The sequence below is a fragment of the Octopus bimaculoides genome, chromosome 1, assembly GCF_046866305.1.
Source record: "Octopus bimaculoides isolate indiv1 chromosome 1, ASM4686630v1, whole genome shotgun sequence".
NCBI classification, from domain to species: Eukaryota; Metazoa; Mollusca; class Cephalopoda; order Octopoda; family Octopodidae; genus Octopus; species Octopus bimaculoides.
In genome coordinates, this window is record NC_142928.1 from 185,239,197 (window position 1) to 185,251,182 (window position 11,986).

The 11,986-nt window shown below is 39.0% G+C and overlaps 1 protein-coding gene across 2 annotated transcripts in view; it reads right to left on the bottom strand.

Moving 5' to 3' along the window:
• The window catches only part of LOC106881161 (uncharacterized), a 47,181-nt gene extending 37,580 nt beyond the window's left edge, over window positions 1-9,601 (bottom strand). Inside the window, exons 1-4 of one of the 2 annotated variants that reach the window (XM_052973156.2) lie at window positions 8,955-9,601; window positions 4,239-4,377; window positions 1,789-2,040; window positions 1,362-1,490 (exon numbers count right to left, since the gene is read on the bottom strand). In XM_052973156.2, the coding sequence (XP_052829116.1) occupies window positions 1,362-1,490; window positions 1,789-2,040; window positions 4,239-4,377; window positions 8,955-9,035 (601 nt within the window). In that variant the 5' untranslated portion in view covers window positions 9,036-9,601. The remainder of the gene's footprint in view (window positions 1-1,361; window positions 1,491-1,788; window positions 2,041-4,238; window positions 4,378-8,954) is intronic. The other variant, XM_014931450.3, reaches the window with a different exon arrangement.
• Between the last annotated feature and the right edge of the window lie 2,385 nt (window positions 9,602-11,986).

Sequence of the window (11,986 nt, forward strand, 5' to 3'; positions counted from 1 at the left end):
GTGTGTTTATTACCGGCATAATGCCTCTCCCAAGGTTTAATTGTTATTAATGTTTACCAGAAAAAAATCAGCATTCATCGAATAAGAATGTTGTTGAGAGAGTGAGAGAAATAAAGAGAGAGTGAGTGAAAAAGAGAGAGAGTTTGAGTCTGTAAATAGATTGATAGAGGGAGAGTGAGAGAAAGATGGAGAGGCAGCATTCATCAATAAAGTGAGAAGGTTTTTGTTGAGAGGGAGAGAGAGAGAGGGGGGGGGGGGGGGCGAGAGGCGCTGTTTGATACCACTCCCTCTCTCATTGTTATTACCATTTTGTCTCATTTTTTTTTTTACTCTTACTGACACTGCTACTTCCTTATTGCGTGATTTTGGACAAATTTACAAACAAGCTCATTATTATAATAGATTACTTTTTATTTAAGCAGAATTTTTTTTGTTTTGGAAACATTATAATCATTTAGTTTGCTTTATTTTGCCCCCCCCCGCCGTATCTTTGCCATGTTCTTTCCCGCACTCTTTTGGTCGAAACAGTTATATACCAAGGGAACAAGACATCATTTTTTTGGTGAAATTGTCTTGTGGCAAAATTTCCTATGCAGTGAACTTTCTTATGGCAAAATTTCGTTTGCAGCGAACTTTCCTATGGCCAAAAATCCTGAGGTGAATTTTCCTGTGGCAAACTTTCCGGATACACAACTGCAACACTCGGCATGCCTGCTATTTCATCTCTGGCCCACCATTCAACAGTGCCTCCTCCCTTATTGTAACTTGCAGCCCCATCAACCTTTGCTCCTAAGATTTCTCTGACACCATGCAACTCCGACCTCGACTCATTCATCATACACATTTCTCTTCCTTTTCCAGCCCTCGTTGCATATTGTCCACCAAATCTTGTACTAAACACTTAAAAACCTAACCCTTTGTTCGAAGGATTCCATCCCTCATGTGGTAACAAATTTTGCTTCCAAACCACATGATTCTGGATTCAGTCCCACTGTGTGGAACCTTGAGCAAATGTCTTCTACTGTAACTCTGGACTGACCAAAGCCTTGAATGTTGTTTTGGTAGATGGAAACTGAAAAAAGCCCAAAGTATGTGTGTGTGTACACATATATATGTTGGTATGTATATATGTGTATGTGTGAATATGTTTGTCTTTCCTTGTCTTGACAATAAACACTAGTTATAAATGGGTATCACTGTCTTATAAGTAGTTTCGTTCATTTACAATATTCTGTAAGTACAAGTTTGGCCACAGGGAAAATATCACTCAAGCAGATGACAGTAATAAGAACAACAAAAGTTACAGCAGCAAAAACAACAGCAGTTGTAAGACAACAACTGCAACAAAAAGAACAACTTACCCTCTGAACCATTTAATCCCTGCAGGTTTATTCGTTTTATAAATTTTCTGCAGTTTTCTGATATTTCTCGATTGAATAGCTTTCGTTTGTCTGGATCATCCTTACATTGGGCCAGAAACATGTGAGAAGCTGCAAGAAACAGAGAGGAGTTTAATTTATCATCGATGTCTCATCAATGTCTCATCTTTATAGATAGTCTTTCTATTGATATTTTTACAAATGTTGTCGTCCTAACGGTTTCTCAGACAAACGAAGGATAGAAACAAATACGACAAGCTGAGAGAGAAATTACTGAATACAGAAATGCATTCCATTCAACACTGCGCCGCCAGACACAAGAGCCTAGGTTTGATTCCACTTGGCTTCGTTTAGACTTACCGCCATAATAATAATAATAATAATAATAATAATAATAATAATAAATTACCTTTTGCATCTGCTAAGAAAGTCTTCCAGATTAAGTGACGTAGGTGTTTTGGCAGAGGACAGTTAAAGAAAATGGTCAATTTAGACCTGAGGAAGGGCCAGCGGTGAAGTAAGTATTCTATGCCTTCATAGGTTTGTTGAATAATCCCTTGAGATTTGGTGTAAGGTCGATGAGAATGAGAGATGGCTGAAGTGTGAAGATGGTGATTGACCAAACTGGTTACTTTGTCGTGTATTGATCTGTAATCTGTACCTGGGTAAAGAGATAAGAACAGATGTATGGTGGTTCCTAAGTCTTCCACAAGGCTTGCAATTTTTTGCAGGGTGGGAGTAAATCGATTACGTCAACCCCTCCCCCCAGTGCTCAACTGGTTCTTATTTTATTGATCTCAAAAGGACGAAAGGCAAAGTCAACCTCGGCGGAATTTGAACTCAGAACGTAAGGACAGGTGAAATACTGCAAAGCGCTTTTGCCTGGTGTGCTAACGATTCGTATTTCTTTATTGCCCACAAGGGGCTAAACATAGAGGGGACAGACAAATGGCTCAAGTCGATTACATCGACCTCAGTGCGTAACTGGTACTTAATTTATTGACCCCGAAAGGATGAAAGGCAAAGTCGACCTTGGCGGAATTTGAACTCAGAGCGTAACAACAGACGAAATATCGCTAAGCATTTCGCCCGGTGTGCTAACGATTCTGCCAGCTCGCTACTTCAGGACAGATGTATGTATATTTCTACTCTAGGCACAAGGCCTGAAATTTTTGGGGAAGGGGCCAGTCGATTACATCGATCACTGTATACAACTGGTACTTAATTTATCGACCCCAGATAAATTCCGCCGAGGTCGACTTTGTATGTATGTATGAATGTGTGTGTATATATGTATGTATGTATGTGTGTATGTATGCGTGTATGTGTGTATGCTTCTATGTATGTATGTGTGTATGTATGTGTGTATGTATGTATGTGTGTGTGTATGTGTGTGTATGTATGTATGTGTGTGTATGTATGTATGTGTGTATGTATGTGTGTATGAATGTGTGTATGTATGTATGTATGTCATTGTTCAGGTACCACTCATTTTTGCCAGCTGAATGAACAGGAAGCAACGGGAAATAAAACGTCTTGCTCAAGGATAAAACGCGCAACCAGGAATCGAACTGACCACGTTGCAATCGCGAGCTGAATACCCTAACCACTAAGAGACACACCTACACACACACACACACACACACACACACACACACAGAGGCACGCAAAGAAGAATTCATCCCGTCACGAATACAACTTTGTATTGAAATAACAGAGAATAAAATATAGTTTCTAAAATACACCTTTCGTCTGTTGTCGTTGGACGAGACAACAAAGAAAACTGGAAACGATGTGGTAACACGTCTCCTCACAACTGTTACTTTGAGCCAGGCACAAAATATAATTTACAAAGGGAAGTCACTCTCAGTTTTATTATCACAGCTTATTTTTATATTTCTATCGTTCAACTTAAAATAATCTTTTCTATCGCAAGCACAAGGCATGAAGCTTGGGAAGGAGGGGAGATAGTCGATTACATCGACCCCAGTACTCAACTGGTACTTAATTTATCGACCCCCAAAAGGATGAAAGGTAATGACGACCTCGGGGGAATTTGAACTCAGAATGTAACGACGGGCGAAATACCGCTAAGGATTTCGTCCAGCGTGCTAACAATTCTTATTTCTTTATTGCCCACAAGGGGCTAAACATAGCGGGGACAAGCAAGGATACACAAAGGGATTAAGTCGATTACATCGACCCCAGTGCGTAACTGGTACTTAATTTATTGATCCCGAAAGGATGAAAGGCAAAGTCGACCTCGGCGGAATTTGAACTCAGAGCATAAAGACAAACAAAATACCGCTAAGCATTTCGTCCAGCGTGCTAACAATTCTGCCAGCTCACCGCCTTGTTCTAAAGGGTGGTCCGAAAGTCTTGTTACCCCTACCAGAAAGTCATGAGAACAATAGAAAAACAAGTAATTCACTAATCCAAAGAACGAACTGGATTTAATTTATTCACTTTCATTGAAGCTGTCACACATCGAGAAGTTCTGTATGAACGCCATCATTTTCGTGGCACAAAATGATGCGGCGCCATGTCCTGTGTGATATTTTTCGAAGCAGTGCTTTGGTGAAAAATACAGGACTGTTTCTACTTTTGCGGATTTACACCCATCACAGGGGTTTTTGGAACGTAACACCCGCGATAGAGTACTGTTGTTGGTTACAGTGACTTGTACTTAAATTAATCAACCTAGGAAGGTTGAAAAAGCAAAGCTACCCCGCCGCCGGCGGATTTCGAACTCGGAACGTAAGAATCAGAAAAAACGCCACGAAGCCTTTTGTCCAGCGCGCTAACGATTCTGCCAGTACGATGTCATACTTTACACGTCTCACAATTAAATACAAATACCATTTTCTGTGGCTCTCATTGCTGTGTCCACGAAATGAATTCTGCTGGTCTGGCTGAGGTCGGTAAAGAATGGTACATGGCTGTCTTCCAACTGTTGTCTTATGGCATCGTTTAATGTCAAAATGTATTGTTTCCATTCCTGCGTAAATAGAATAAAAAAAAAACTTAAGTAATAAACATTTTTTGCAAAGAATTCTGGTGAAACAGCAAGCAATTCAACATTCCCTTCTCATATCGTATCTGAGATAATGAATAACAAGGGAAGTATGGAAGGGATTGGACTTATGACTGTATGTTTGACAACAAAATAAGGGTGCTTTTTGGTTATCTCACCCCCATTAAAAAATTGCCATTAAAAAATTGGGTTATCTCCCCACTAAAAGATTGAGCTTACGTAGCGACAAGAGATTGGATTAAAAGGATGAGATCCTTTTGATTCAATACTTCAACACATTATCAATGTTTGGCCTCCTCAATAGGAATGGTATGATTTGTTATAAAAATGTTATCAGGCGCAGGAGTGGCTGTGTGGTAAGTAGCTTTCTTACCAACCACATGGTTCTGGGTTCAGTCCCACTGCGTGGCACCTTGGGCAAGTGTCTTCTACTATAGCCTCGGGCCAACCAAAGCCTTGTGAGTAGATTTGGTAGAAACTGAAAGAAGCCTGTCGTATACATGTATATATATATGTGTGTTTGTGTCTGTGTTTGTCCCCCCAACATCGCTTGACAACCAATGCTGGTGTGTTTACGTCTCCGTAATCTAGCGGTTCGGCAAAACACACCGATGTAATAAGTACTAGGCTTACAAAGAATAAGTCCTGGGGTCGATTTGCTCGACTAAAGGCGGTGCTCCAGCATGGCCGCAGTCAAATGACTGAAGCAAGTAAAAGAGAGAATAGAGATTCAATAAAATGTTTAATTTTTTCGCTTTTCATGTTTATTAATTTTTTTCATTTTTTTTGTTTTATTGGTTAAACAATTTTTTAGTTGGGGGAGATAACCCAATTTTTTTAATGGGGGTGAGATAACCAAAAAGTACCAAAATAAGGACAATGTCTTTTATATATAATCTTTTATTTATTCCAGTCACTGGACGGTGGCCATGCTGGGGCACATCCCTGTAGGGCTTACTCAAACAAATGGATCTCAGTACTAGTTTGTTTTTTTTAGAAACAAAACCTGGTACTTATTCTATCGGTTTTCTTTTGCCGAACCACTATGTCACAGGGACGTAAAGAAACCAACACTAATTGTCAAGGTGAGGAAGGGAAATAAGCATAAACACACACGTATGAGGGGCTTCCATACAGTTTCTGCCAACCAAATTCCCTCTCAAAGTATTGGTCGGCTCGGGGAAATAGTTGAAGGTACTTGTCTAAGGTGCTACGCGGTGGTACTAAAACTAAAACCACGTGAACCAGCTATACTTCCGCTTATCTTTATTTTTTCTTTTATATTGTTTTGATAAAATTTAATTACAATGTCGGAGTTGTCTCCCCTGATTTTAGTCACCCAAATTAATCATTAAGTTAATGATTCTGTGTTTTTATTACAAGTATTAATACTAATTAAAATTTCTCGTATCCCTATGTTTTATTAACACCGACGTTTCAATTAAGACCAACCTATCCGCTCCGCTTCTCTGTATATAACCTACCATGATATTGGTGTTTCTTATCAAACGACTGTTACAAGTTGACAGGTGACAATTGATGGCGTTTCTGAAACGGCAGAAATCTACTTGAAACTCTCTTCAAGTCTCGGCTTGTCCCAAACAACCAGCATTGGCTTTTGTATTCTTTCACACTCTCTGGCCCCGAGACGATTAACACTATTCATTTGCATTGTGAGAAACAACAGAATATATAAATATGTTGTACAGGGTGTTCAAAAAGTCTCTCCGCAGTAACTATTTTATTGCAAAATAAATATGCATAAGATGGTATTAGACTACAAAAGAATATATTAGACTTTAGAAGACTTTTTAAAAAACTTTATAAGAGGTGTTGGAAGTGGCGTCCTTCATTTTCAATACATGAGTTGACTTTTCTACACATGTTTTGAAATACATCTTGGAGAGTCAGGGTGAAAAAATTCACTGCGGTGAGACTTTTTGAACACCCTGTATTTGTTTTGTCCTTTGGCCCAAAGAAATCTAACTGCAGTTAAAAGTGATTTTGAGAACTTGGTTATGAACGAACACGCGTTATTGGCAAGAATGGTTCGAGAGAATCCAAATATCCAATTTTTGGTGATGTGGTATCAGCACTACTACTCCTATCATAAAGCACAAGGCCTAAAATTTTGTGAAAGGGGGTTAGTCGATTACATCAGCCCCCAATGCTCAACTGGTACTTATTTTATCAACCCCAAACTCGAATGAACGAAAGGCAAAATCGTCCTCGAACACAGAACGAAAAGAACCGAATAAAATACCGTTAAACATTTTGTTCGACGCTCAAACGATTCTGCCAGCTCACTGCCCTATATAATCCTTTCTGTTATAGGCACAAGGCTTGAAATTTTTTGGGGAGGGTACCAGTCGATTAGATCGACCCCAGTACACAACTGGTACTTAATTTATCAACCCCGAAAGGATGAAAGGCAAAGTCGACCTCGGCGGAATTTCAACTCAGAACGTACAGACGAACTAAATGCCGCTAAGCAAATTGCCACTGTTCGATATAATAATAATATTTCAAATTTTGGAATAAGGCCAGCAATATTAGGGGTTTGGGTATTACATCGACACCAGTGATTTGCCGGAAGTAATGCTGCTAAGCGCTTTGTCCGACGCGCTAATGATTTTGCCAGCTAATAATAAATTCTTGCATTTTTTTGTATAAGGTGATCCAGAAAAATGCACAGGAATGTTTGACACGATTTTGTTGTGGATATATCATAATGAGAGTCTTGCTCAAGAACACAATTTGATGTCTGATTTAAAAGTGAACTCACAAAAAAAATTCAGTGCGTGAATGCATGTATAGATTGCATATATGTATGTGTGTGTGTGTGTGTGTGTATATGAGGGAGAGAGAGCGTGATAAAGATAGAGTGTGTATGTGTACGTGTGTGTGTCTTAGAGAGAGGGAGGGAGAGAGAGAGGGAGAGAGAAAGAGCGTGATAAAATGAGAGAGTGTCTGTGTGTATGTGTATATGTGCGTGTATGAGAGAGAGTGTGTGTGTGTGTGTGTGGGAGAGCTAGCGTGTGTGTGTGTGTGAAAAACAAAGAGAATGTGTGTGTAGGAGAGACTTTGTGTGTGTGTGTGTCAAGGAAAGTGTGTGAGAAAGAGAGTGAGAGAGAGAGTGTGTATATGTGTGAGAGAGAAAGAGTCTGCGTATGAGTGACAGTATGTGTGAGAGGAGAGAGAGAGAGAGAGAGAGAGAGAGAGAGAGTGAGCGTGTGTGTGTCTATGTGAGTAAACGTTGGCAAAACAAATTAACACAACTTATTGAGTTTATCAAAAGACTTGGCTTTCTACATCTCTAAGCAAAGATACCAAACATCAAAATCGAGGAAAAACACAACAGAAGAGCATAACCTTCGGGACACCAAATCGAAACATTGTAGGGTTTCATTAGGCATTAGAATGAGTAGGGCAAACTTTGATCAACTATAATGATTCAAGTGTAATTCCTTCTAATGTCTTTTAAAGCCCAGAAGCGGAAAGCAACGAAGATAAACATTATTAGAACGGGTTTTTAGTCTACTCTTTGCCAGTCATGAGGTCGCAGTGGTGCGACGAAAATTTTGGTACAACAAGAAATAACTGAAAAGTGAATATCACAGTTTTGTGTTTTTAGATGGCCAGAGAAAAACAACAGAGTTCTCTTCCACGATGTTACTGTTATATGTGTGTGTGCATACATATATACATCAATATATATATATACATACATACATACATATATATATATATATATATGTATATATTGATGCATACATATATCTACATATGATTAAGGCGGCGAGCTGGCAGAGTCGTTAACACGCTGGACGAAATGCTTTGCGGTATTTCGCCCGTCGCTACATTCTGAGTTCAAATTCCGCCTAGGTCGACTTTGCCTTTCATCCTTTCGGAGTCGATAAAATAAGTACCAGTGTAATTCTGGGGTCGATGTAATCGACTAGTCTCCTCCCCTAAAATTGTATGCGCGTGTGTATGTGTGTTTGTATGTGTATGTGTGTGTGTATGTGTGTGTGTGTGTGTGTGTGAGGGAGAGAGAGACAGTTATCCCAACTGCCACTACGGTTAACAACAGGTAATGGAAACTGCCGGTGCTTTGCTCATCATCTATTTATACATTTATTTATACGTTCAAAGAGAAAAGATCCTGTACAATTTCTCCATTATATATATATATATATATATATATATATATATATACACACACACACACACACATATATATATATATATATATGTATATATATATATATTATTGTATGTATATGTCATATTGTATGTATGTAAGAATCTGTATCCCAGCTTAATTGTTGTAGAGATTATGTTGCTAAGTGACAAAGAAATACTCTATAAACACACTGACACATACACACATTTAAGTATTTACGTATGAATATATTCCAACACGGGTACATTTGTACACTATAAACATACATACATACACACACACGTATGTGTGTGTGTGTGTGTATGTGTGTGTATGTATGTATGTATGTATGTATACGCGTGTTAATACTACTTACCGTAGAAGATGTGATCGCTTCTTTACAGTCTGATAACCATTTTGGAACGTTAATGTTTTTCTCCTCGTTTCCTAAAGACATGTCGCTTTAACAAGTGACAATCAAATACTGCACTTACTTGTAAACCGGATCAGAGCGCTGGATGACTTAGGTACAAACTATTTGGGCGAAAGGTAAGTTTCGTGTCACAAAAGAAATATGAACTGATTCACACCGAAGCAGAAGAATTATGAATATAAACAAAAATACGTTATTCTTTCTCAACTAAGATACTGACTGAATCGTTAGCCCGTAGGACAAAATGCCTTGTGGTATATATTCTTAGCTCTTTATGGTCTGCGTTCTAATCCCTCCGAAGTCAGATTTGTCTTTCATCCTTTCAGAGTCGATAAAATAAAGTACTAGTTAAGTACTGGAGTCGATTTAATCAGCTAACACTTTTCTTCAAATTGCTGATCTTGTTGTGGGTCCGAGTGTAAGACTGGAGTATTTGTCCAGGCACCTAGTTTGGATTGCTCTTAGTTTTCCCCCTTCCTTCTGCTGGTTTGGTATAATTAAATTTAGGTTGATTTCACCTTCGGGGTCATTGAGATAATATTGTGTTAACATTTACGCCGGCTTTATATTACACTGTTGCTGATTACTGTGTCTGTATAAATAAAATTGACACCCAGTTTTTATAAAACAATGTGGTTTAAACAGTAATACCTCGCTCTATCACGGCTCACCTATCGCGGGTTATTATTTAAGCTTACGTCGGTTCCTCCGTGGTGTTGTTTTGCATTTATAACAAAATCAATATATACAAATAATATAAATAAAAATACAGTTCAGTATTATTTCTACTTCGCGGATTTTCACCTATCGCGGCGGGTTTTGGAACGTAGCACCCGCGATAGTCGAGGGGTTACTGTATACAGTAAAATTGATTTAAATTTTTGGCACAAGGCCAGCAATTTTGGGAGAGGGGTAAGTCGATTACATCGATCCCAGTGCTCAACTGGTACTTATTTTATCGACCCCGAAAAGATGAAAGGCAAAGTTGAGCTCGGAGGGATTTGAACTTAGAACGTGAAGACGGACGAAATGCCGCTAAATATTTTGTCCGGCGTGCAAAGTACACCTCTGACTACAAATATGTGATCAATGCTTTATAACCCTTGGAAGGATAGGAAGAGAAAGTTGGTACTCAATGTGGGTGGAATTCAAACATAAAGCGACGCAACTAAACACCACAAGGTATTTTGTCCGGCGCTCGCTTCCCTTAATAAAATTTGAAGGAAGAGGTTAGTCAACAATTTGAAGGAAGAGGTTAGTCGTTCAAATTAATCCCAGTACTTGACTGGTACTCTATTTCATCAACTCTGATAGGAAGAAAATCAAAGTTGACTCCCATAGCATTTGAACATCAAGATATTTTGTCCAACGGTCTAACGATTCTGCCAATCTACCGCCCACACCACAACACTTAATGAATGTCTAGAAATCCGGGGTGCGGGGTTAGTGAAATATATCCCCCACATGGTACTTGACTGGTGCTTTGTTTTATCATTCTCGAAAGGATGAAAAGTGCAGGCGCGTGGCCAAGCGATTAAGATCAAGGCCGACCTAGCACCATTTTAGGCTCCCGGACAAACCGATGCACCGGTCCCTGTAGTGTTATTTATTGACGGTAAACCACAGCAAACATAGATCATAATTGGGCCCTTGGATCTGTGAGGCCCCTGCGCAACTACCCACTTTGCCTATACCTATATACGACATTGGTCACGATATTGTATTCACGATCGTAGCATTGTAGTTTCAATTCCCGTACTGAGCGGTACGTTGTGTTCTTGAACAAAATGCTTCCTTTCACGTTACTGCAGTTCACTCTGCTGTAGATGGGTACACTCTACGACAGATTAGTGTCCCATTCAGGTGGGGGTCGATGTAGATGATATGATCTCGGACACTAGATAATTGGTCCTATGGCCTAAAACTCGAGGCAATAATGTCTAGGGATGATGATGATAGTGTTGGATGTTGACCTCAGCGGAATTTGAACCCATAATGTAAAGAGTTGGAACAAATACTGAAAGAAAGACAGTCTTACGGTCTAACGATTCTGCTAAATACACATAAAGAGTCAATGAAAGAGATTCTACGGTGTCGTTCGAGCAACTTGAAACAACAGCGAAAGCTCTCTTAAATCATACCCTAAAGCTTGGGTTGTGAGACAGTCGGAATCCTTTCGATCTTAGGTCTACTCCAACAGTACATTTTGAGTTTACAGAACAATAAAGGACACCGAGCTAATACTAATAGTGTCTCGTCTCAGCATAATATAGAATTTCATTAATTGACCCTTATGTGTAATTTTCTTCTTTTTCTTCTTATTATATTTACAGAGATGACTTGATCTGAGATCGTGTGCTGAAGCAAAAACAATTGCAGCGTGGAAGGTGTTTATAAGCCATTTAGAAACACACAAAAACCGTTAGATTCACTTTAACGTTTAAATTTAATTTGTCAGGCAAATTAAATTTAAATGTTGAAGTGAATCTAACGGTTTTTGTGTGTTTCTAAATGGTTTATAAACATCTTCCATGATACAATTGTATTATTATATTTTAATCATCTTTCTGCATTCTGTATCCACAAACAGAAAAACAAAGTCAGTGAAAAATATATGTAAAGGGAAATAACTCCATCTACACATTACTTTAAGGAGGGGAGATAATTCTTACTTCATATAATAAACCATTAGGGATCAGCAAAAGAGAATGAGAAGGAGAGAGAAAGAGAAGGAGAGAGAGAGAGAGAGAGAGAGAGAGAGAGAGAGAGAGAGAGAGAGAGAGAGAGAGAGAGAGAGACTATTGACGGTAAAAGTATCGCATTTGATAGCATAAAAGACGCACGGATATATTAAACGTAGCCCAATTTTAGCAACGCATATTCAGGAAAACATTTTTTAGTGCATTAAAGCATGTAATATTTAAAGAAACCAAGGCGGTAAGCTGGCGGAAACGTTAGCACGCCGGCAGAATGCT